The sequence below is a fragment of the Arvicola amphibius genome, chromosome 6 (assembly GCF_903992535.2).
Source record: "Arvicola amphibius chromosome 6, mArvAmp1.2, whole genome shotgun sequence".
NCBI classification, from domain to species: domain Eukaryota; kingdom Metazoa; phylum Chordata; class Mammalia; order Rodentia; family Cricetidae; genus Arvicola; species Arvicola amphibius.
The window spans coordinates 145,117,046-145,144,299 of NC_052052.2; the positions used below are offsets into that span (position 1 = coordinate 145,117,046).

At 47.9% G+C, this 27,254-nt stretch overlaps 1 protein-coding gene across 2 annotated transcripts in view; it reads right to left on the reverse strand.

The window, feature by feature from the left end:
* Bicd2 (BICD cargo adaptor 2) overlaps positions 1 to 25,281 on the reverse strand; it is a 48,427-nt gene extending 23,146 nt beyond the window's left edge. For both annotated transcript variants that reach the window (XM_038334748.1, XM_038334747.1), the window contains exon 1: positions 24,931 to 25,281. In XM_038334748.1, the coding sequence (XP_038190676.1) occupies positions 24,931 to 25,170 (240 nt within the window). In that variant the 5' untranslated portion in view covers positions 25,171 to 25,281. The remainder of the gene's footprint in view (positions 1 to 24,930) is intronic.
* Between the last annotated feature and the right edge of the window lie 1,973 nt (positions 25,282 to 27,254).

The following is a 27,254-nucleotide window of genomic DNA, read 5'->3' on the forward strand; positions in this document are numbered from 1 at the left end:
GAAATCAGCCCAATCATGACTTCAGCAGCAGGACCATCCTCAGAGATGGGACTTTACAGGCTGCAGGACCCTAGTGAGCCTGTCAAATGTGGTTGGGATGGGAAAAGAGAAGCTCTGGGCAGGAGAAAAAAATTACAGCAGTCCTAGCAGACAAATTTCCAAACTAAGCGTAGTGGGAATAGTGGCCTCGGGTAAAGGAACAGCATGAACAATGATGGGGGTAGCAGGTAAGGAGGACAAAAGGCTTGGGCAGTTGAAACTATACCCATGGAAGGAGGTCAGGGCAAGTGCAGCAGCAAGGCACAGGGCAGGGCTTTGTGTCTTTATCCCTCCACCTCTGGAAACCAAGTATCACAGCAAGGGAGGACAGACTCTAGATGCATGTAGGAGCATACAAGCCCACCTGTGCCCAGCGTCTTAGTTGATCCACCTCTGAAATAGGGCAAAATAGTACAGATGGGGGTCATGTTGAGAGTAGATTACAGTGTCCCTCAATTTCCTCACTGATAACTTGGGTTAATAATGTCTCCAGCCTGAGCTCGCTGCTGAGAGGATTTAGGGTCAATAATTGTCTCATTAGAGATTGAGCAGCCTCTCAACTCCCTGAGCCCCACCCAGTCCCCAAACACAACTTCAGGGAGTCATTCTCTGTTCTCATCTCCCTTTTCTTGTGGCCCAGATGGAAGCATTATGTCTGACTCCAGGCAGAGCAAGGAACTCATCCCTGGACCAGTGTCAGCATGCTGAGTGCTACCCTGTTCCCAACCCCAGTGATCTAGAATGAGGGCGGCACAATGTCGGCCACCAAGCCTCAGAATGGGCTCTTGTCCACAACAGATGCTCAAGTCCTGAACACAAAAAACAGAGGTTGAGATCCAGCGTCAGAAGCAGCACAGATATGGCTTGGCAGACACTTCCTATGATTTTTGAAATCAGGATCTCAGTGGCCCTAACTCCTGAAGTCTATAATAAGCTGGTCCCAATAAAGTTTTATTGCAACATTGTGTTGTTTCCCCAGGAAGGGGTTTGCTGAGACCCAGTCTAGGCAGCAGTCCCATCCCCTCCCATGAGCAGAACACCTGAAAGCTCCCTACTGTCACCTGGGGTGGGGGTGGGGGAGTCCAACAACCCTGAACAACTCTCAAGTGTTCCTTCCCTTGATCTGTTGTAGAAAACCTAAGTTCACTCTGGCAAGGCTACACCCTTAATCCTGTGCCTGGTAGAGTGGGAAACAAGCAGCTGGCCAGAACTTAGGAGGGTAGAGAAGTATGCCAGGTAGAGGAGAAAGTGGGGCCAAAGCACAAAAGGTAGGACTTGGTGGGGTTAGGAGACCCAGTTCCCCATGCCAGTGCCTGGCATCAGACTAGTATCCCCATTCCTTCCTACTTAGCCATGCAGACTTACAGCCTTGTCCACAGACCAGCTGGGCAGAAGGCACTATTCCGTTAGCACTTCCTAGCTGCAGAGGAGGAGAGTGAGCAGAGTGAGCAGGTATGTACACGTCTGGAACTAGGCTGCCTGGGCCCATCTCCCATGCGCTGACAGCCAGATTCAGTGGGAGCACTCCTTGCTGAAACTGAAAACTGGGCTACAAGACTAAGTTCCCAAGGCTGGGTGTGAAGAAGCCCAGGACTGCATTGGGAGAACATGGTACCAAGCCAGGGTTATCCACAACCAGCCTACTAACTAAAAGGATGAGGACTTGAAGACCAGTCCAGATCAGTGCCTACCCCTACCCCTTTCTACCTTTCCACACATTTGGTCAAGTCCTACAGATCCCACAAGGTTCCTACTCTCGAGTGAGCCAGAAGGGCAGCTTGGCTCCCTGCCAATGCCTACTAAAAGTTTCCTCACCTACAAAGGAAAGAAAGCCCCAACCACTTACCAGAGAGTAATGTGGACATCTCACAATGAGAGCTACAATGAGCTACAGTGAGAGTACAGATTGACCCTTCAATCTGGAGAATACATTGAGGGCCTGGGAACAGGTGTAATCAGGACTGAGGACAAACCCTCTGCCACCCTACACACTATCCATGGGGGCCTGGCTCCCTGGAGAAGGCCTACACCAACAAGCCAGGGAAGGGTATCCCAAAGAATTCTTCTTCCTAAACCAGTTTGATCATTTGATGCAGCAGGCATAAGACTTGCCAACCAGGGGAGCCAGTCTCTGCAATCTAATGAGACAAGGTTTGTTCCAGGAAACAGACTCCACAACAAAGCCAGGAGCCTCCAATCCTTTGTCAGGGCTGATTCAGTACCGCCTACCCACAGACTGTGGGTTCCACACTTATTCCGAAAGGGACACCACGCCTGCATCAGGCTGGGCCTGGAATCCCAGGAATCCCTAAGCTGTACCAGCTGCCCATCCTGGCACGCCTGCTGGGAAGGGCTCCCCTACCACCTGCTGAAATGGAGATGCTGTTTGGTTCCTGGCAAGGGCTGGGGAAGCAGAGAGGTTTGCTTCTCATCCGTTCCCCACATCCCCACCTGGCAGAGAAAGGGGACATGAGAATAGTCCCATCACAGCACTTCTCCATCTAGGCTTGTTAGGAATGCCTAGAGGCTGGCACATGCATCCTATCAACCTTTACCAATGGCATTTAGTCGTACTTACTGCATTCCTGGCCTCTGATGGGCACCATTAGCGTAAATATTGTGCAGTGTCAGGATCCCCAGGACCCAGCCATTCAAAAGACAGACTGACTGGTGGATTCACCACCCATTCACATTTGCAAGCCACTAGGCTACCACAAAGGGGAATCCAATGTCTTGAAGGCCTGAGGTGGCTGGAAAGAAAAACATGGGCCTGGGAGGCACTGTTCAAATGGGTCTGTGAGCCTTGTTCTATCCTGGGTAGTTCATGGAAATGCTCAGTGTTCTGCATTACCAGGATTCCAGGACACCAAATGGCATCAAATCTTATTAAATTCAAGATGGTGCTCTGGATATTAAGCTGATATAAATGCAAGCTCAACACCATTCATTTAGAGATAAAGAACTTAAAGTATTAAGAGATTAAATCTATAATCAAAGTTTGATTAAACCTATGCTGCCTGGAAAAGGCTAGTATACAAATTAACAAGTAGGTAGAGGGGCCACTCAGGGACCTCCTCAATGACAATCAGGACTGTCAGAGACAGAAGTCTCCACAGCAGGACAGACACAATCTTCTTCCCAAACAGAGCCGTAAGTAAGAAAAACTATCAGAAGGAGCTGTAAATGACGTAAGAGTAATCTAAAATAGGAAGAAACTGCTAGCATGTCTGTGTGCCACAGAGAACAAAATGTATTTTTCATGTTTGTATTATAATCTAAAACTGTTCTGAAAAAATGCAACAGAAAACTATGCCAGCATGTACCCAAACACACAAAAATTAAAAAAATAATCCCTTAATTACGTCTGTATCAAGAAAGGCATACAGAACTAAACAACAGGAAACAAAGTAAACAAAAATAGAAACATCTTATCAACACTCAGGATAGTCTAGCTGGACTACGCAAGGGAAAGGCAGCCACTAAAAATAAACATGAATGATAAAAAGAGCTGTTCCTTGACTCTAAACAAAGTAGCAAGCCAAAGCTTCCACACAGCAGTGATAGACACAGAAAACAAAAGGTAAAGCAACCATGTTAGTGTGTCTTTTTACCCAGTTACAAGTACTAAGGCTGACAAACGTGCAGCTACCTCTCCAGACTGAGGAGCTGAACACTGACAGCTTGATTCCAGCAGACATGTGAGAACTGAGCTCCCACATCCATGACAACATCTCCCTTCCTTGGGCAAGCCACGGAGGAGAACTTGAACCCAGGAGACCAGGATCAGAGTCCCTGGCTACTACCACATCCATTCAAATGGAGGCATTGACAAGATCTCAGCAAATCTTCCCTTCCAAATGGCAGGTGCTTAGAGAGCAATCCTATGCTGATACAGAACTGAAAACTCAGCAAACCCAATAAACAGAACCTGCTTTATGAATTATTCAGTCATTAGAAGACCATGCCCGGAACTCAAATGTGAGATAAGCCAGTTCAGTTTTTAAAGTAAGCTTTCAGCATGTACTAAGGAACAAGACAGGCTGAGAAGCAGAAGTAAACCACAATGTCAGGAGAAGAACTACCAACTGCCACACATAAACTAACTGTTGAAAGGAACCGAGAAAAGGAATCCCTCCAAAAAACATGAGTTAAAAGTAAAATAAACAAACAAGAAATCTCCAAAGTAGATTGTTCAGTTAGGAACACAAAATTTAAAAAATTATACTTATAACCTTTACCTCAAAGCACATACTCCACAGACATCAATTTCAGTAAAAATGACACTTGTTCAAGGAGGATTATAAACACAGTAACAAGAAAGGCTAAATAATATTAGCAAAGTAATTTAATCTCTCAATGTCAGGCAAAGTTCTTTTAATATGGGCACCACAGCTAGAGAGTCTTGGATCCTTCGATGACTTCTTCATGCTGTGGAGAAATTTATTTAAAAAATTTTGCAAACAAAAAATTTTCCCTTTCATTAAAAATATCTTTTGTATATGTTTTTGTTTAATTGAGACAGGGCCTCCTGTATCCCAGGCTGGCCTCGAACTTGCTATGTAGCCAACTAGGACTTTAGGTTTCCTCATCCTCCTTTTTCCATCTCCTGGGTGCTGGGTTACATACTAACCCCGACTGATGTGGTACTGAGGATGGAACCTAGGGCTTTGTGCATGTAACAGAGCTACGGCCTCAAGAGCCATGCAACCCAAATTTTAAAGATAATAGCACATTTATGAACACCCATCTTTTGAATTCAGGGAGGTTGAATCCAGTGGTACATTTATAACTGTGAGAAAACTATCATTAACTACACACTAACACCCCTCTTCAGAGAGAAACCCTGTCTCCATTAGCAATAACTCCTCAGCTCCACTTCCCCAAAGTCAGGCAACCAACAATCTATCTTCTATTCTTATAAATTTGTCTATTTCTGGGCATTTCATGTAACTCATACAATACTGGTCTTATGTGTTTTTTTTCTCAGCACATTTTTCAGGTCCATGCACGTTACAATTTTTATTAGTACTCTATTCCTTTTTATGGCTGTATGTTCCTATGGCACAGGCAGACAACATGTTTACCTACTGATCATGTGATGACCATTTGTGTTGTTTTCCGTTTGAGGCTATTAAGAATAACAGTACTACAGTCATTCATTTAAAGGTCTTCAGAGCGGGCGGATCTCTGTGAGTTCGAGGCCAGCCTGGTCTACAAGAGCTAGTTCCAGGATAGACTCCAAAACTACAGAGAAACCCTGTCTCTGGGGGGGAAAAAAAAGTAAAAGTCTTCAGAGGATTTTTGTTTTTATTTATTTGACATTTTTGCCTTTTAATATTTTGAGACAAGGTCTCTCTATGTAGGCCAGGCTGGCCTGAAATCACTACATAGCCCAGGCTGGTCTTCAACTGGCAATTCTGCTGACCATCTCTTGAGTGTAGCAATTACAGGCATATGAGCCACCATGTCAGGTGCTTACCTATAAATTTTTGTGTGGATGTATATTAAGTCTTTTGGTTCTCTGCCATGGTTTGAATGTGACCTGCTCCCCACAGGTTCATGTGTTCTTAGCTGTTTGATGCTATGTGGGGAGGCTGTGGAACTTGTTAGAAGGTGGCCCATAACTGAAAGAAGAGGATCACTGGTAGTGTAGGAGGTCCTTCTGTCTATGTGTTTCATTGGTTAATAAAGAACTGCTTTGAGCCTATGGCAGGGAAGACCAGAACTAGGTGTGTGTGGGAGGAGCTAGGCTGTATGCTGGGAGGAAGAAGGGCAGAGTAGGAGAAGCCATGGATCCTCGGCCTGAGACGGACTCTGGTTAGAATCTTGCCGGTAAACCACAGCCATGTGGCGATACACAGATTAATGGAGATGGGTTGAATTGGGATATGGGAATTAGCCGGTGGGAAGTTGAAGCTAATGGGCCAAGCAGTGATTTGATTAATACAGTTTCTGTATGGTTATTTCAAGGCTAAGCTAGCCGGGTGGCCAGGATGAACAAGCGGACCCCTACCTCCTACACACTGGGGCACAGGGCTTGGTGATAACTCACCTCTGCTTCAGGTCAGAGATCTCTCTGCTTTTCAATCTGCTAAAATGTGACCAGCTTGTGCTACAAGCTCCTGCCACCAAGTGTGAAGACACAGCTACCATGCCTTTCTATCCTATTGGAACCATGAGCCAAAAAATAAATTCCTTCTCTCCTAAACTGTCTAGTCAGACATTCCACCAAGTAGACAAAAAAAGGAACTAACACACCACACGCCTGGAAGGGAATTCAAGACCACACTGTAGTTCCAGGATGACTTTCTTTTCTTTCCTTTCCTTTTATGTTATTTTCGAGATGGGGTTTCTCTGTGTGGCCTTGGCTGTTCTGGAACTTGCTCTGTAGGCAGACTAGCCTCAAACTCACAGAGATCTGCCTGCCTCGACCTCCGAGTACTGGGATTAAAGGCGTGTGCTACCACTGCCCAGCTCAGGATGGCTTTCTTCAAGAAACCAAACTGTTTCCCAAGGGCTACTCCACAGTACACTCCCTTCTAGTCTGTACACATGCGTGCCACATTTGTTGTCTGCCTATGACAACCACCACCACAGTGGTGTGAGGCGGCTACCAATGTGTAGGTCTCCTACGGTGTAATACTGCCCTCAGATCTCTGCCTCAAGATTCTAAGAACTCATGTTCCCATCTTAGGGATGAAGAAATCCAGGTCCCCAGTGGTCAAGACTGTGACAAGGAAGAAGAACAATTAGACCAGAGCTGTCCCACTCCCAACTGCTGTCTCCTTCCTCAGCACTGATGGGGAAGGATGTACACACACCTTGACTCCCAGGAATAAGGAAGATGCTCAGAGAGACACCCAGTGAAGGTCCTAACAGCTTTTCACAGCCTTCACTTGTAAGAATCATGGAAACTATCCACGGAAAAGGCAAACTGATGAGAACAGCTGCATGTGAAGCCAGCAGTAATGCCAGGGGCTCACAGTGAGGAAAATGAGGACAGGTGCTCTGCACATTGCTGTGCTATCAGGTGGGCTTCCACCCACTGTCCAGCCATTCCACCCAAAAGAAAAGGGCACTTACCATCCACTAAGCATTCCCAAAGCCCCATGGTAGAAATGACCCAAATATGGTCTATCTGACACTGGGTGAGGAAGGTATGACACACCCCAGGCGATCACCAGGCAGCAAGAAGTGTGAACAACCTAAGGCACTACAATGAGGATCAACCTCACAATGTAAACACCATGAGCACACCCAAAACAGGCAATATGTGGCTCCATGGGAAACACTGAAAGTGAGCAAGATCAGCCCAGAGTGTCGGCAACTCATGAAGGCCCAGAGAGAAGACGCAGGGGCTTTCTCATTGGTTGCATTCACTGCAACGAACAACAGAGCTATATAATTACAATCTGGGTACTTTCAGTAAGTCTTACACACCAATGAAAGCTCACTTTAACTTTAAAAATGAACACGGGGTAGGAAGTGGAGAGATGGCTCAGGAGTTAAGAACACTTGTTCATGCAGAGGACCTGGGTAAAGTTCCCAGCACCCACATGACAACTAACAACCCACTCTAAATACAGTTCCAGAGTATCTGGCACTCTCAGATGAGCAGTGGTAGTGCACACCTTTAATCCCAGCACTCAGAGGCAGGTGGATCTCTGTGAGTTCAAGGCCAGCCTGGTCTACAGAGCAAGTTCCAGTACAGACTTCAAAGCTACAGAGAAACTGTCTCAAAATAAAACCAAAAACAAAAATAAAAATAACCTGGGACAGTGAGATGGTCCGATAAGGGTGCCTGCTACCACCAAACTCGATGACCTGAGTTTGATCCCCAGAACCCACATGACAGAAGGAGACCAGCTCAAGTTGTCCTCCTACCTCCACACACATGTATATATAATGTGTACATTATATATACACATATATAAATGGAAAAAGAATTTTTTTAATAAAAAGACTAACCCAACCATAGGGACTGGATATCTAAAGTGTTCTCAGAACACACACTAGGCACACTAGAGCACGGAGCATGGAGCTGCAGACATTCCAGCTCCTGGAGTAAAAAGAGAGGGAGCAGAACTGCAGGTGACCAGCGACAGTGCATTTGAATGCCTGTGCACTATGTAATTATAGTTTAAAGGTTAATAAAACCCCAAGCCAAACAAACTTAAGGTTTGAATCCACTCCACGGAGTTCAATTACCTATGATTAATGAAACAAATGGCATCACAGACAAGATGAAAGATACCATTTCCATGAATGCACTTTCAACAAAAACCTGATATGAGAACATAGAAGCAGCTGGGTGTAGTGGTGCAGGACTTTAATCCCAGCACTCAAGAGGCAGAGACATGAAGATCTCTGAGAGTTTGGGGCCAGCCTAGTCAACATAGCAAGTTCCAGGCCAGCCAGAACTAACAGTGACACCCTATCTCAAAAACAGCTCAGAACTGCTGGGCAGTGGTGGTGCACGCCTTTAATTCCAGCACTGAAGAGGCAGAGGCAGGTTAATCTCTGAGTTCAAGACCAGCCTAGTCTACAGTGCATTCCAGAACAGCTCCAAAGCTACACAGAGAAACCTGTTTCAAAAAACAAAAAACAGCACAGAACCAGGCATGGGAGGCAGGAATAGAAGGGTTTTTAATTTGAATTCAACTAATGAGAGATGCCAAAAAAACAAACAAACAAAAAAACCCAGACTGGACAGGTAATGGTGCCAAAAAATGGACTGCAGGGTTACGGTACACAATGTGCACAAACTCACCCCTTAACAGACGCATAGACAGCTACAAAGCATCAGCAGAAAGAACCTCAGATTGAACTACGCACAGATCAGGATGCAGCACAGAGTTAGAGGGCAGAGCTCCTGCCTAGTCCATCCCAGTACAACCTGGAAGGCCTGAGGCTGGGCTCAGGTGGGCAGGAAGTACAGTGGAAGGTGGGACTCTAAACACATCAGGGGCAAATTCTGAGGCATCTTTATAGGCTTTGCTAAATTTAGGTATTCTCTCCCAACCTCCTGTCACATTAACTCCACCAGTCTTGGGTTGCTACATATGAAGACAACTCAGGCTATTAAGTGCAGCTTGTTCCAGCTCTGGTGAAGGTCCAGAAGACCACAAGAGTGGTCCCAAAGAAGAAAAGCAATAATCTTCAGGGTCACTGCACTTTACAGCTTGCCCTGACAGAAGTTCACTAGCTTCCCACAGGAACACTAGCCTCTTCTAGACCTGAGAAAACAACTTTGACAACACAAGTTTCCCCAAGAGAGTCTGAGAGAAAGAGCAGAAAGTCTGAGACTTGTAGGCAGAAGGCACAGAGCCTGACCAACTCCAGCTTGTTTCACAGAATCCTCTGGGGAACAGAAACTGTCTATTCCCAGAGCAGGCACACCTGTGGTGTGGCTTGGATCCTGCCTGGGAAGCTTGGATTGGCTGCAGGACTGCCAGTTTCAGATGAAGCAAAACAAGCCCCGAGGGTCCTGAGCTTCAGCCTACTTCCCACAGAAAAATCACTTCCCTTTTGACACCTAGCCCTTTCTCCCTAGACACAAGGTAACAGGCAACAGCAGGAAGTGAAGGCACCTCCTCACTGGAAGCTGTCCGTGCATGGGTGGGGGTAAAGGAGCTGTGGCATCCCCTAAGGAAGATGTGACAGGCAAACATCACCACCGCATGGTTCACAGGGGCTGCTGCTCATCCCAACACGCACCACCACGGGGGCTAAGAACCACACTTTGAGTAGTCCTCTGGTCACCGTAGCACAGCAGAGCAGAAAGTACTGGGTGTGACCCCTCACGAGAGTGAGCTACTGTATGTACCACTGTGTGTCTCAACTTTTAAAACAAGAACTAGGGCTGGAGAGATGGCTTGATGCATGTACTGCTCTTGCAAAGAACCTGAGTTCTGTTCCCAGCACCACATCAGGCAGTTCACAACTGCCTGTAAGTCCAGCTCAGCTCCTATTGTCACTCTAGGCAACCATGCTCACATACACATACCAAAACATCACACACACACACACACACACACACACACACACACAGAGAGAGAGAGAGAGAGAGAGAGAGAGAGACAGAGACAGAGACAGAGACAGACTCAGAGAGACAGAGAGAGACAGACAAAAGTCAGAGACAGAATTTTTTTTGTTATTTGTTTTTTGAGACAGGGTTTCCTCTGTGTAGCCTTGGCTGTTCTGGAACTCACTCTACAGACCAGGCTGGCCTTGAACTCACAGATCCACCTGCCACTGCCTCCCAAGTGCCTAGATTAAAGGTATGTGCCACCACTGTCTGGTCAGATACACCTAATTAAAAAATAAAATCTTTTTAAATTTGTGTTTATTGAATTGATGTACATGGGTGCCTTCTCTGTATGTATATCTGTGTACCACATGTACACCTGGCATCCTCAGAGGCCCGAAAAGGGCATCAGAGCCCCTGGGACTGGAGTTACAGACAGTTGTGAGCTTCCATGTGGATGCTAGAAACTAAAACTGGGTCCTCTAGAAGAGCAGCCAGTGCTCTTAACCATGAAGCTTCTCTTCAACACCAATAAAATGAGCCTTTAAAACAATGAAGGCTAACAGGCATCTGAATAGCAGTCCACCATGAACAGACATCCTCTGGGGTCAAAGGCAGCCCTAAAAACACAGCCCGGTTTAAAACCGGTTCTTCCTCACACTCACTCCAACAGTGAGCAGCAGGTCTCCTAGCAGCCTCTAAGAAAGGCCTTCCAAGATCATACATGAATAAGAACTTTCTGGATAGTTGGAAAGAGCCCTACAACTTCCCTCCTGCATTTCAATCAGGCCACACCTCTGAACCAGGGTGCCAATTGAGATCCAAAAGGGACATGATACAACTCCTACCAAGAGCAGTGGCCACTGTCATACCAGTATGGAGAGTCAGGCAGTTCTACAAAGAAGCACTTGGCCTCAGAGCCTCCTCCATGAAGTGGACCTGCATGTTGGAGTCCCTTCCAAACCCCCTACACACTCCTGGAAGCTGCACTGCCCTCCACCTTCCTCCTGGGAACCTGTATGTGAGGAGCTTCTGAGCGTAGTTCAGGACACAGGATTGGCCAGGGTCAGCAGGGAGGACTAGACCTGCTTAGGCAGTGACGCAAAGTGCAGCAGCAATCCCAAACAGCAGAATGCCCTCTAAGCCCACACTACCCTCAACCAGTGCAGAAATTGAGCCAGGACCATCCCGACAAAACACAGTGTGAGAAGTTTGTACCTACCCTCAGCAGGTACAGAAATGGAGGGGGGATGCCTGTGGCAATAGGTTAAAAAATGCAGGAAAGATACAGATAACGAGTGGGTGACAGGTTTGAGGAGGACACAGCTGTGCGACAGACCCTACACCCAGTGGCAGGTGGAGATGGGAAGTCCCAGATGATGGAGACACGGGGTGGGCTGGGTAGGCTGGCCTTGAAAGAAAGGCATCTCCTCTTCCCTACTCTATCATTAAACATTCACCCTAGTGACTGAGCAGCAGGAGGAGCTCCCAGACTAGGACTCTTCTAGGTCTCTCTTTTCAACCAGGCACGTCCCAGGCTCATGCACATTCCTAGACAGCCCTTGGTATCCACAGGCCAAATCACAATCAATGGATAATGTTGGCAAGTTTCAGATACCTAGCAACTGAATTCCCACTTAGATCCCTAGGATTACTTTAGAAGCATCAATACTACTGGATTTAATCATCCTAGGTGTGGTCTGAGTTTTGGAATATTTAAAGTCCCACGTGATCTGTCTGTAGGCCGTTTTGAGCAAACAGACCTGCGAAATCCCGTCAAGGGACCACAGAAACATCACGGGAGACTCTACCCCACCCCTGCCCCACCCCAGCCAGCTGTTCACCCCAACTCCTACTGTGTGAGAAGGTTCTAAGGAGGACTGATCAACTCCTTCCACCATTGTTTAATGACTTCCTGAGCAGGCGTGGGCAATACAGGGCACAAGGGCTCCAGAGGCAGCACGGGGCGGGGATTCATCAGGTGCCTTGCACAAGAGAACCTTACCTCCCATCTCACAGGCAAGCAAACTAGGGCCCAGAAGGCCAGACAGTTCACCCCAGGGCATCACCAGGGGTGTTTTTACTATCAAAACCCACCTCTGTCTTTGCAGCAAAGTCCCTATAAGAAAGAATAAAGGCTTCCAGGAAGTCAGGGGCCTTGTGGACACAATGACCACCTACAGAGCTCTGCCTAACCCCACAGTCTGGCAGGCCTCAATCTTCTATCACATGGCAGGCGTTCAGGAGGCCCACCAAACCCAGGTCTCTCCAAAAATACATCATCCTGCCCACAGCAAGAAGCTGAGGCAGCTACCAAATGGGAGCCCCATGCTTATGACTGTGAGGATCATTAGGGCCAGAACCCTGGAGGCACCCCAAAACAGCATAGAGCCGCAGTGCTTGTCTCTGGGCCTTCTCTGTGTTGGACCCCCTCCACTCCCCCCGAGGTCTGTGTCAATCCACAGGGGCCATTCCACTGCCAACTGAGAACCCCAGCTGCCCTGGGCAGTGTCCAAATGTTAAGCTGCTTTTAGAAAAGTGGGGATTCATCCCTGGGCAGAAGGGATTTATCCAGAATTGGGCGCCATTTAGAGAAGATTACACCCTAATTGCCCTAGTGTCAGCAGGCAGCCTCCTGCCAGCTGAGCCCTGGGACTGGCAGAGGTCCCTAGAGACCCTGGCTTCCCTATCTAAGGACAGAGTCCAGCACTGGGGCCTGGGGACCAGCCGTCATCTTCCACAGCAGCTGGCTCAACACAGGACTTCCATTTGGTGGCTTGTGGTCAGGACAGAGGGAGGGGCCTAGAGATCTGATGGGCAGCTTCCAGCTCACATCTGTTCTGGGCTAGAGGAAGACAACTTAACAGGCAGGCAGAACATCCTGGACCAGGCCAGGCTACAGACCACAGGTACGTGTAGCAGCAGCTTACTTTTCTTACTGTCTCTACCCTCACCACATTCCTTCACCTCTCTAGCCTGTTTTAGCAAGAGAAATCAGAGAGGCTCATGGTCAGAAAATGAGAAGAGAATCTCAAGTATAGGCCATCTCCACCCAGGCCCTAGAGGGTTTTTCACCACAGGACCAATAACAAGAAAAGAGCCCAAGGAGAGTTGAGAGACATCACAAGCTGTAAGACAGATGTGCTTAGTTTTCCGTTCTGAGGGTTCTAGATGGTGGTTAACCCTGTGGACAACACTGCAGCACTGCAGCACTGTGCCTGGGTGCACATCCAACCCCGGTCCTCTATGGGCAGGTCCCTGCCACGAGGGACTTGCATATCCTGAAGTGTTATCACAGGATCAGACTAATGCTGGGACTATGAGTCCTGAAAGGTAGACTGCCTACAGCTGTCTGATCTCCCATCCCTGCTTAGAGACCTTGGCTTTGTCAAGTCACCCTTGGGGAGCCTTCCATTCCTATTCCATTCCTATTCATGCTGAAATATGACCCTCACACACTGTCATCCTGGAATCCTCTTTTGGAGATCACCACGGGCTATGTCATTGTCTCCTTTAGCTTAACTAGCTTGTACCCCACAATACAGCACTGCCAGGAGACAGGGTCTAAAGGGAGATTTAATGGTCACAAGAGGGGAGCCTTCATGAATGATGACTGACTTCTTGTGCAGCCACACACACCTGTTTCCCCTCTTCTTTCCACCATAAGTTGAGCAGCATGAGTCCCTCAGCAGAGGACCAGCAAGTGCAGGTGCTACACTCTTGGACGTCTCAGCCTCCAGAACCATATGTTCAAATAAGCCCTTTCCTTTAGATATTCTCTTATAGCAATAGAAAGATGACTAAGATGCAGTCCAACTATAATAGAACCTTGGCTGCAGCTGCAGCCATAATACAACCACAGCTGATGTCGGGGGTCATCCTTACAACCCTTCAACAAGAATTTAAAGTATGGGGCTATACGTAGGGTACTTAAAGGAGGGGAGACCCTAAGGAAGGGTGCAGACAAGCTCAAGTCACCAAACCAAGATGACTTTCTGGAGGAGTGGGGGAGAGGCCTCGAACCCTCACTCACCTGTGGCATATCTGAGAGTAGGGTGGTGTTTCAGATTCCAGCTAAGAGGTAGGGAGAAAGGTAACCTTTTCAGTGAAAACTGAGGCACAATCAGAGGATGAGGAGAAAGGCAGGATGACCAAGAGCAGCTGTGCAAGAAGGCTCAAGCATGGGACAGGACACCATGTCACAGGAAACCTGGGATGATCTGGTCTGGAGTTCACAGTGCCACCCAAATAACGAAAGATCCTTATGCAAGCGCACATACAACTGCCCCAATATAAAGAGGGGCAGATACAGAAGGAGAAGCCAATTGCCTCAGAGTGGCTGGGACCTAAGACTTCAATGAGGATGAGATAAAGAGCCAGGCAAGGGACAAGGAAGAAGTCCCAGAGGAAGGTGGTGACAGCAGACACCAGCAGGCACTCCAGAAAGATGGGGTTGATGCTGAAATTCTAAGAGAAGCATCTGGACTCAAATGCATAGTAATCTGACACCACTGAGGAGGGACCAGCATCAGCTCCTACTTATGTGAATGCCCTGGAGCCCAGCAGCTGATCCCTCCCTTAATGGCTGTCTTGATCAAAATACACATGGCTCAGACAATAGGCTGCTTAGAGGAGTGAGCCCATCCTAGGCTGGGCTTAGGCAGAAAGAAAATGACACAGAAACATCTTGTGGACAGATTTAGAAGCAAGAGTATGGGGACACACTAGAAGAGAAATGTAACACTCACTGCCTATGAAAAAACCTATCCATTATCTACTAAAGAAAATTCTATTACTTTTTCTCAAAATTAAAAACCAAACAAGACTATCATTAATTAGCAGTGACCAAGGGTAACCCCACCATTCCAGGGACTGGCAAGCCTCAGATAGGAAGGCAGGGGAAGAGGCTGGCCTTGGCCTTCATTACACAGGTTTTCCTAAAATTCACTACACTGCACATAAAGAAAAACTAGAGGACTAAAGTGGAAGACGGACTGAGACATACCATAAAAACAAATAAAGCGGGGCTGGGATGAGAGCCCAGCAAGTAACAGCATTGCCATCAAGTCTGATGACCTGCGTTTGATTCTTAGAACCCATATGATAGAAACAGGACTGACTCCCATAAGTTGTCCTCTGATCTTCAAGCACACAGGCATGACAGTGTTGTGTTTGTGTGTGTCTACAAAATTAGAACATGAAAAAAAAACATAAAGAGGAGATGGGTCAGTGGGTAAGAGTGCTTACCATGCAAGCTTGAAGGTATGAGTTTGAATCTCCAACAACACACATGAAAAGCCAGGCATCGCAATGCCTTCAACCCCAATGATGGGTGGAAGTAGGAATAAGGCAGAGGTAGAAGGGCCACTGTGGCTTGCTGGCCACCAGCCTAGTTCCGGGTTCAGTGGGAGACCAAGGAATAAGGTGAGAATCAGGACACTCAGTGTCTTCCTCTGGCCTTGCACAAGTGCAGAGTTGCATACACCACACGTATATTCATCCTCCTTTCCTTCTTTCATACACACATATATGCATGCATATATATATTAATTTAAAAAGAAAGAAACCCAATAAAGTGGCTAACGTACTGTTAAAATAACATTGCATTGACAAAAGAAAAATAACACAGTTCAAGGGAACAGAACAGGGGATCCAGAAAGAGAGCCACACAAATAGTACCAACTGATGTCTGACAAGGAGCAAAGACAACTAGCCATGCGGTCGCCAGGACTCACACACAGCTGCAAACTCTTCACAAAAGTTCATTCAAAATAGACCAGAGATTCATATGAAAACTACAGAACTATGAGGGTAACTAAAAGAAAAGAATCATCTATATGACCTCGGGTTTGGTTATAAAGTTTGAAACACTAGAAACATAATCCACACATGCAAGAACAGCACAAAATAGAAAAAAGCCTGTCTATCAAAGATACTACTAAGATAATGAAAACACCAGTATGGTCTGGGGCTTATATTCAAAACAGCTAAGTGTTTGCTATAATATTAAACTGGGGGCGCCACTCCAGCCTTCTAACACCCCTATATCCAAGAAGTCTGGGATGATTGGAAGCCCCTGGCCTGGCAGTTGCCCTGGCTTGGACTCCAACTCCCAGCCTGCCAAGCGGTAACCCCTCCCCAGGGAGGGTCAGGACCACGCCCCCAAGCTAATTAGGCTTGTGCCTGAAAGAAGAATACTTGGTTTTTGGGTTTGCGTGGATCCCCTCTGTCTCTCTCTCCCTTGCCATGCTCTCCCGGCCACGTGAGAGTGCAACATTTATTAAACATGGGCATTTTAATTTGGCTTATCTGGTTTGATTGGATTTGTGTGCAGGCGGAGCAGCTCGTCTTAGGAAATATTTCTAACACTTGCTATGACTCCACATAAAAGATCACTTACAAATGAAATATAAGAAAGCTAGCAACTGGATTAAAAATGACTAAAACACCAGGAAAGATATCAAATCATACTGATGGCAAGGGAGCATATGAAAAATGCCCTGGGTTCCAACCTCAACATTACAAAATAATAATGATGAAATAAAAGGGTGAAAAGAGGCCTAGGACCATGCATCCTCAGAGAACTGCAAATTTTCTTTTTTTTTTTGGTTTGGTTTTTCGAGACAGGGTTTCTCTGTGGCTTTGGAGCCTGTCCTGGAACTAGCTCTTGTAGACCAGGCTGGTCTCGAACTCACAGAGATCTGCCTGCCTCTGCCTCCCGAGTGCTGGAATTAAAGGCGTGCGCCACCACCGCCCGGCGAGAACTGCAAATTTAACAGCAGTCACATTCTGCGACACACGTATTAATACAGCCAATATCCAACAACAGCAGGGAAAGCTACCAAGAATGGGGGCAGCAGGAGCTCAGTTACTGCTGATGGAAATACCAAATGGGCAACCAGGCTGGAAGACAGTTTTGCTTTTTACACAGCTAAACAGTTTAAACCTCACTCACATATTTACCCAAATGATTTAAAAACATGTCTGCAGTAGCTTTATTCATGATTTTAAAAAGTGAAGCAACCAAAATACCCTTCAAAGGGTGAATATTGGTCAAACATACGGAAAGATGAAGACACAGATGAATCTTACATGGTTCAAATTGTATGACATTCTGATAAAAAAAAATTATACAGATGTTAAAAAGATCAGTGATTGGCAGAAACTTGGCGGAGGTGAAGGTGAACTGCAAAGGATACGTTTTCAAGGTAGTAAGTCATACTGTATGACACTGGAAGGATACACACACACACACACACACACACACGTCAGCTTTCTGAGACAGTGTCTCATGTACCAATAAGTAAATCCGAATATATGCAAATATTTTTTAAAATTATATTGGTGATCCCAGGATGGAATGCAGAATGTGGCCAAATAATCTAAATTGCAAATGAGGGGTGCAGAAATATCACGATGGGGTAAGTAACTGTGGGAAAAAGTGAAATCTGTAAAATTAAAGGCAAAAGGCTGATGAAGTAGCCTAGTGGGGCACAAATGAACCATCTGAACACAGTGAACTAGGATCAGTAGTTACAGTCTGACAGATGGCGGGTGCCAGGTGTCTCACTGCTGGAGTAGGAGGTTCCAGATAAGCAGGTGGTGAGAATGACCCACCTGCTGACAGATGAAGCTGGATGCAGTCATATGAACTCATACTGCAGACATGTATGTACATGACTTAGGAGACACACTACTTGCTCTGCACTAGCCATACAATGAGCAGCTAGACCTTTGTTTCTAGTGCCTCTCTCATCTAAAGCAACTAGAGCTTCATGGAAGAAATGCTGATTCCAGGACTACACATAACTTTACAAGGGGTACAAGGGGCTAGAGAGATGGCTCAGTCAGTAAGGTTTCTGCTGCTCCAGTGAGGTCAAAGCAAAGGCACCTGTTTAAAAGGCACCAGCACTAGGGAGGCAGAGACAGGAGGATGATGGGGAGGGCCCTGCTGGTCAGTCAGGAGAGACAAATCAGTGAACTGTAGGTTCACTGAAAAATCCTGTTCCAAAAACTATGGTGGGGAGCAACTGAAGAAAACATCCAACATGACCTCTGGCCTTTACACATATGTGCACCTGCATACTAACCTCCCCACTACACACACAAAATGCTTAATAACAAAAAAATAAGTCACAATAATAGAGTATGTCAGGATCATAGGAGGCAAAGCTAGAGAAGCTTTTATCAAATTCAGTGTTATTACAATCTAGAGAATAAAGTAAAAGTCAAATATATCTTATACACACAAAATAATAAAAGGGTAAGAGCAAAGGAGAAGTCTATGTAAAACTACCCCAAACCTTCCAAAGAACACTGCGTGGAAAAGAGAGACAGGAGCAACTTTAATGCAGAGAAATCTACCAGGAGTGATATATGATTCACTGGCTCAAAACCTCACGTTGGTTTGTTTGTGGTTTTTTTCGTCCACATTACCTGGTTTTGACAAGTGCATAAAATCATCTTTATACCCATCCAGTGTCACACAGAATCATTTCACCATCTTGAAAAACAGTCCCTTGAACTTCATTCCCTGCCCACCCCCGAGACTCTACCAGGTCATTACCGTCAACAACAGCCATGAAGAAGCAGACCTGACATGCTGACGAGACTGTTCTCCTATGAACCCGTAATTCAAACCCACTCAAAAAAAAAGTCAAATAACAAATGTCACCAGTGACTTTCTACAAAACACCTGACCAATCTTCCTTAAAACTGTCAAAGTCACCAAAATTAAGGAATGTCTGACAGACTGTCACACCTTCAAGTAGCCTGAGACCTCAAGGTGACCAAATGTAATGTGATATCCCAGATGAGACCCTGGGTTAGAAATAGGACACCAGGTAAAAGAAAGACAACCTAGCTGCAGCACAGGCTTTACGACAGCTGAGATTGGTTCATCAACTTTAACAAATGTATCACACTAATGTACTACATGAATGAAAGGGACCAAAACTCTCTGTACTACGGGCAATTTTTCTATAAATCTAGAATGGTCCTAAAGTTAAAAAAAAAAAAGTTGGTTATTTGAGAGGGTTTCTCTGTGTAGCCCTGGCTGTCCTGGAACTCATTTTGTAGACCAGGCTGGCCTTGAACTCAGAGATCTGCCTGTCTCTGCATCCTGAGTGCTGGGATTAAAGGCGTGCGACACCAGCGCCTAGTCAGTGATTTATTTTTTAACTAATGATAAAAAGGCAGCACACAGTGTGACAGAGTCAATGGTTAACACATAGAAACTCTGACACAGGACACTTGGTTTTAACAAGGTGTGAGGGCTGGTGTGATGTGGCATCATAGGCTGGTAGTTCTGCAGCCTCTGTCAGGTGGTGAGAGGCAGATTTTTCACTTGGTCCAGGAAGTGTCCAGTCAGATGTGCAAGTGTGTTCTCATATGGCTCAGGTCTCACAGGTGCCCCGGGGCTCTGTGTTCACTACTGTTATTTCAGACAGGGTCTTAAGTTTGGTCTGGCCTTGAACGTGCATCTGGAGATAACCTTGATCTTTTGATCTTCCCGCCTCACTCCACAAGAGCTGGGACTACAGGTACGCAGCATCTCACACCCTGTTTATCTGGCACTGAGGATCAACCCAGGGACTCAGGCATTAGCCAAGCACTCTACCAACTTAGCTCTAGCTCCAACCTCTTTGGTGTTTTTCACAAATGAAGTTACACACAGGCAAAGGCAAAACTCCCATGGTTCTCATATCTTTTCTCCACATGCCAACTACTTTGGAACAAATAACTCTAGAAATCTCAATTGAGCCAAGGTAGAAAAAAATGAAGTGCTGCTCAGACAGACATTTAGGAATTACTAGGTTTCAGGTGTGAAAACCCTGTAGGAAAATACTCCTTATTTTCTCAACAGAGCCACTGCTTCAGAAGTGACAGAGCAAGATGAACTGAGGCACAGAAGCGAGACTGGCCGCAGCCAGACACTGCATGTGCAGCAGGAGCAGGGATGGGTCGGCCCACTGCATCCTTCACCTTACCTTTGTTTTGCTTAAAACTAACTCCGCAGCCGGGCAGTGGTGGCGCATGCCTTTAATCCCAGCACTCGGGAGGCAGAGGCAGGCGGATCTCTGAGTTCGAGGCCAGCCTGGTCTACAAGAGCTAGATCCAGGATAGGCTCTAGAAACTACAGGGAAACCCTGTCTCGAAAAAAAAAAAAAAAACAAAACAAAAAAAAAAACAACTAACTAACTCCGCAGCCTGGCATGGTGGCAAACGCTTTTAATCCCAGCAAGAAGGAAGGGAGGGAGGGAGGAAGGAAGGGAAGGAGAATGGGAGGGAGCGAGGGAGGGAGGGAGGAAGGGAGAAGAGAAGGAGACTGTGACAGATGCACCATGGTGCCCCCAGACCACAGTGTCCATCACGCACTCATGGGAGGAGGAAGCAGCAAGGAGAAACAGCCACTGCTCCTCAGTGCTCAGGTTCTAGAACAGACCGTGGCTGCTCTGCTCTATATTCTGAAGCTCCTAAAACACACTGAAATAAAGACCTAGGTCCCTAAGTAGACCCAACAGGAATGCCACATGAACCTGAGCCAGGGCTCTTGCTGGGGTGACTGTTCAGACCTAAGGGAAAGACAGTGATCATCCAGGTGTTCCTAGTGTGCCACACTGTAGTGACAAGCATCACCATTAAGTCACTAAGGCCTAGACAAAGGAGTGGCTCATTTAAGGCCATACAGTTCCCGAGAGCCCAGGCAGGGCCACAAAACACCCCTCCGGCATCACAGGACTAGGCACCACATGCTAGCCTCCTCTCTTGCTCAGGCAATGCCTGGCTTCTCTGAGGCCTACTGATTCTCCCAAGAGCTGTAGGCTCCCAGCGCTGGGCCTGGGCCTCCTTTTGGCCCCACCTGCTAAGCCTCAAAGTATGCTTGGCATCTCTAAAGACAGGCCTGCTCCATCACAGCTGTGCCAGCCCTGTGCCCAGTGGAAGGTAGCCAAGGCCACACCTCCACATGCTGGCAGGGCTGGCCTGGAGCAGCCATTCACATGCCTGGGGCAGATTCTCTACCAGGTACAGGTGTCTAATTCCCGTGCCCCTCAGAACAGCAGGGTCTGATGTGGCAGTTAAAGACACTGTTAAAAGTAGAAGAGCCCGCCAGGCAGTGGTGGCACACACCTTTAATCCCAGCACTCGGGAGACAAAGACAGATGGATCTCTGTGAGTTCAAGGCCAGTCTAGTCTACAGAACAAGCTCCAGGACAGGCTCCAAAGCTACAGAGAAGCCCTGTCTCGAAAAAACAAACAAAACAAAAAAGAAGAGTCCTATCAAATTCCTCCATGACCCCCTGCCCAACATTTGGAGTTAGAAAGGCAGGTCCAGAAGGGAGGTCACCCAGCAGTCACTGGAAGAAGTGGGACCACAAGGCCACTGTCTAGATGGCTACAGTTGCCTCTCTTCAACTGCCTCAAGGACTTGCAAGACTCTCCAGTCAATCACCTTTACACACAGTAGATTTACTGACACCCTATCTGGCCCCACAGAACACATTTGTGGCTCCTGTGCCTGCCCCTAACATCTGTCTGCTCGAGAAATGAATAAAATGACAGTGTGAGGATGTCAAGGGACAGGGGACCTCCTGACTCATTTAAAATGAAATCAGGACTTCCCCCGCTCTGGAAGCAAACACTCCAGGAGGCTGGGCCTCATTTTGGTAGGGCACTAATCTATACACCTTGAAGTGCATCATTCGTCACTCCTGCCTCAAGTGGGCAAGCCCAGAGTCAAAGGACCTGCCAGAAAGTGTCTAAGCTTGAGAGGAGAATGGGACTTCCAAGAAGGGAGAAGAAGCAGGGTGGTCCCACAAACTGGCAAGGCTTGACGTACAGGACAACCCTCAGAGGTGGTAAAGGGAGACATTTGAGCAAAGACAAACAGACACAGGGAGGACCTACAAGTACCACAGTGAGGAGTTTGAGGCCTGAATGAGGTGGAGCTAGGCTGACAAAGCATTTACTGGGTGCCAGGTACTGTGCCCAGCCTGGCGCTGGATTCCACCCACATGGGCATGATGATGCATAGAACTTAGCACCGCCAGAAGTGACAAGGGACAGCAGTGAGGGTGTGTCCAGGCCTGTTCTTGGGCCAAGCCCAGTGGAGCAGAAACTGCTTCTGTGACTCTCTCATGACAGAGATGGGGAACCTGAACTCAGCCCATTCACCTACAGTAACTACCCTCTCTGCCACTCCAACATACCTGAATGCCCAAAGCTACAGCTAAGGACACAGCAAGCTATTTCACGGCCACTCAGGAGCATGAATACCATAGGGCTGGAAAATTCTCTATCCCACCATGATGAATAAGGAAAGAAGGCACAACATGTCTTGGGACAGATGTGGCCCTTACTGATTCACACACACACACACACACACACACACACACACACACCAAACAGCAAAATGGACCATGGAACATACACTCTACTTTCTGCCTCAGTCAACACCCAGGCTATGGCTGTCAGCAGGACCTAGCCATTCACCCAGAAATAAAGACATCAGGGCCAACACTGAGTCGGCTCATCTACCACAAGCCTCTCCTTAGCTCTGGTCATAAATCCTTTCACCAGGGTCAGCCAGCTTCCTCACCTCAAGGACTTTCATCGTTAAATACAGGCAGGAGTACAAGCAACATGGCATGACTTGTTAGTAACTAAACCTACCACAGCTAGAGGAACAAGCAATTAAAATGGTTCACCTCTCTATGGGAGAAAACTTCCCCCACACACTGTCTCCTTAAATCTTAATTTGTTTTTTAAATAGTAGTTAGTATCTTCAAATACAATACTGACCAAAATTAAGGAGTCTGACAAGGGCCTGCTCTGGCATGGGCGTGAGGAACAGACACAATGTTGACAGGAGGCAAATTGGCACAAACTTCTTGCTAACACCCTCTAAAGCTGAGGCACTCTTCTAGACTCTACTAGGAACTTCTGGAAGAAACTTTATGCCACCTTACCAAAGGGAGAGGAGCAGTCTGTCCAAGCCTATATAGCCCATGTGGGGATGAGCCAAGGGGTGGCATTACGCTAAACAGATATCTGAAGATCACTAGAGTACAGATCACACCCCCTTCCTCATCTCCTAAGGGTTTTCTTTCCCTCAGATAAAGACAAAGCTGTATGCACGCCATGGTTCTTCACCTACTGTGCAAGGAGCTGACAGATGGAAGTCACCGAAGTGGGGACCGGATAGGCCACCAACAGCCTGTTTTCACAGCAAATACTACTGAAGGAAAGCTGTTCATTCAGAAGAGGATAGTGGGCTCCCAGGAAGTGGCATTCCACCAGAAGTGGGAAGGCAACCCATGCATCTGTGCAAAGGGAGTGGCACTATAATTAACAGTTGCTACCTGCCTGGAGGTCCACGAAGGGGGAGGGGAGCCCCAGACAGAAGACCAGATGTGGGATGAAAGCACACCCACTCCGTGTTTTCACAGCGCCATCCTTCATCTGTCCCACCACTCAACCCCAGGGGAAGGGCTCCTGGTCTACTACTCTCGCCAGTCCACTGCCTGTGGAGCCTGGCCTAGGAAAGTTACTGAAGTCCTCTGACAGACAGTGGATTCGAGGTTCTGTGTGAGGACCCAATTCCTGCCCACCCAAAGAAGCAGTCGCTTCCGGTACTCATCCAGCCCTGCTCTACCCAGATCTTAAAGACTCCCCAGAAAAGTAAGAGAAGCTCTGAAGCTCTGGAGTTCAGGGCTATCCAAAGCTGGCTGGGAGCAGAAGTACCAGAGGAGATGAGCCTGTGACCAATACCCAAGGCCAGAACTGAGTCTGATAGGGAAAGAAGCGGTTCACATAAGCCAACAAGCTACCTGCTTGACCCAATGCCAGGCCTTTCCTAATACTGAATACTAAGAGCAATACTTCTGGGTTGGCAAAGCTGCACCTCTATTTTGCAGAGGTGGAAGCTAAGGCTTAAGGAGAGCTTGTGCCCATGGCCTCATCATAAGCAGCAGGGAATGGTTGGTCCAAACTCAAGTGCATCCTTCTCCCAAAAAGCATTTCTCCACAGTCTTCAAAACAAGTCAAGAGGATGGGAGACACTAACACTTAAATCATCCCTTAATAAAGCCTCCCCAGGTCCCTCTGACGCCCTTTCCCAAGCCCTTGGCCGGCTTAGGGGTTCTAATCTGTCTCCCCACAGTGGGATGACACAAAGCATGTTTCCTACAGAAGGAGCACAGACCAGGGTGCCAGGCAGTACCCAAGAGGCAGAGCAAGCCAGGAAGTGGTCGATGAAAGCCGTATATCCCAACGGTGGGAGCACCATTAATGATATGAGAAAAATTGCTGAGCCAGCGCTAAGTCACAGATGGGATGGATACCTGGAAATCTAGCCTGTCAAGTGCCACAGGCAACCAGGAGCCACGACTCACTCAGCCCAGTGTCCATCCCTTCACAGCCGCGGGCAGTCATGAAAGTAGATGAAATGTAGAGGGGAAGTGATTTGCTTGAAGGTGACAAACAGTGACCAACCAGACCCAGGCCCAGGCTCAGCCTTTCCCAGAGGGTCAACCTTGCATCGATAGCCTCAGCTGTAAGCGCATCATCTGCTCGCCCCCCACCTACACAGACACACCCAAGGCAACAACGACCACAGCAGAACATCAGACGTTAAAGAAAGGGTCACCAAGGCCTGCAGAGAAAACTAGCGGGTGCGTGGGGCTGCAGGAAGCTGGACCCCCTCAGCCGGGCATTGACAGCCGGAGGAGGCCGAGCTCGTTCACTCCCCCCCCCTCCACTGCCCTGGGCCGCCACTCTGGGTTCCCTGCCCCACCCCTGGTACCTCCCACCGCTGCGCAGGGTGACCTTAGAGCCCCAGGCGGGGGTCGCAGCCGGCCACTTACTTCTTTGAGCTGCTCCATCTCGCTGCGGATGGCCTCATAGTCCACCTCGAGCTCCTCGAACTGCAGCTTGAGCTGGTGCTTCTCCTCGAGCACTGCCAGCCCATACTCGGCCGCCTGGATCTTCTCACGCGTGGTCTCGGCCAGTTCGTGGGACAGCCGCTTCACCTCGGCACGCAGCCACTCGGGCTGTGCCTCCATCACGAGATGTGCGTACTCCTCCTCCTCCGACGGCGCGGACATGGTGGCCGCGCGCCGAGGCCGGCTCCCACCTTGGCTCCCACAAGCCGGGCCCTCTTAGCTGCCGCCGCCGCCGCCCAGCCCCGACGGCCGCCCGCGCCGCCGCACTGCTCCTCCCTGACGCGCGGGGAACACTGGGGGCTGCAGTCCCACTGCGCATGGACTACACAACCCGTAGTCCCTTACACCCGCCTGCTCTGCGGCTGTGATTGGTCTAAATACCAAGGGGGCGGGGTCCTAGCAAGATCCACGCCTACGTCTCTTTAGCATTGTGGGAGATGTAGTCCTGCTTCGCCCTCACGCCTTGGCTCGTTGTGCGCCGCGCCCGGTTGGCTCCAGTCGGTGATTGGCCGGCGCAGCTGACGTGACAGAAGTAGGGATGCCAACGACCCGAGCCCAGGGACCCGGCAGCCTCCCGGAGAACCTCCAGCCTCGCCCTCCCTGCCTTTGTAGAATAAGGCGTACCGAGCTGTGGATACCACGAGTAAGATTCGTGTCCTACAACGTCAGAGCATTGCTTGTGAGACTATGGCGCGCACTCTGTGCGGGATTTGAATGACTTGTGGCGCGCCACGGGCACTGCCAAAACAATCCGACGCTAGGGAGTCAGGGGGAGCCCAAACCCGGACACTACTTCCTCTTGTCCCACAGTCCGTTAGGGTATTCTTTCATGAAACTGCAGGCACTTCTTTGAGCACAGCGTCATACATGTGTTTAAAAGTTGCCTATCCCCGGTTTTCAGCGTGACAAATTATTTCAAGTATAGCTGTACTCTTCACTATAAGTCTAAATAAAACTTGCCCCCTCCCACAGTGGTTTGTATATAACGCGCTTGTTCTCTCTCACTGCCCCCGCCCTGCAAACACCACACCCTACAGCTGCCGACCACCATAAAACACATTAGAGGTCAGCTGGAGAGATGGCTCAGAGGATAAAGCGCTTGCTGAGCAAGCGCAAGGATCTAAATTTGCATTCCCAGAGCCCACGTAAAGCACAGTCTATAATCCCAATGTTCCTCGGGCAAGATGGGAGGTGGAGGCTGGAGAACCCCCTGAAGCTAGCCTGGCGTATGAAAAGAAATAAAACAAAGATAACCCTGTCTCAAACAAGATGGAAGGCAAAAACTGACAACTGAATGTTATCTTCCGACTTGCATCTGCGTGTGGGGCCCTTGTGCACACACAGGAACACGAACCTACTTCACAAACAGACAAAGATTAAAAGAAAACCTAGGCTCAACGCAAGAGTTGTCTAGTAAATAGATTGGACAGGGTGGGACACACTTTTAATCTCAACACTTAGGCAGTTTTTAGGAGGATCTCTGAATTTAAGGCCAACCTAGTCTACACAGCAAATTCCAGGACAGTCAGGGCTACATAGGAGAGACCCTGTTTCTTTCTTTCTTTCTTTCTTTCTTTCTTTCCTTCCTTCCTTCCTTCCTTCCTTCCTTCCTTTCTTTCTTTCTTTCTTTCTTTCTTGTTTTTTTTTGTTTTTGTTTTTGTTGTTGTTTTTTCGAGACAGGGTTTCTCTTTAGCTTTGGAGCCTGTCCTAGAACTAGCTCTTGTAGACCAGGCTGGCTTCGAACTCACAAAGGAGACCCTGTTTCAAAGACAAAAAGAGTTTGTAAATGAAGTGTGCCATTCCCCTTTTCTTTAGCCAACCACCTGGTTGTCTGGGACAGTCTTGGCTCTACACTGAAAGGCTCGCCACCTATCAGGTCCCTGTAAGCTGTTCACAAGAGGAACTAGAAAGAACAGACCTTGCTCCAACAAGCACTGAGCTCTACAGTAGCTGTGCCTACCCGGACTGACCTGACTGGGAACCTCCCCCACCCCGACCCACATCTGTCTATGAGCCAAGTGTGAGGAGGAGTGGGAGAGCCAGGAGCCTCTGGTGCAGAAACTTTGAACTTGAAGACAGGGTGATGGCAGAGATGTTGAGATACAGAGGGTGGGTTGCAACCATGATGGGCTTCCTTCCTGAAGCAGGCACAATGCTGACCAGCAAGGTTAGGGCAAAGAGGAAGTACTTTAGGATCCAGTTTGCCACTGGTAGGGGTGGGGAACCAGGAAATACTTCCCTAAGGA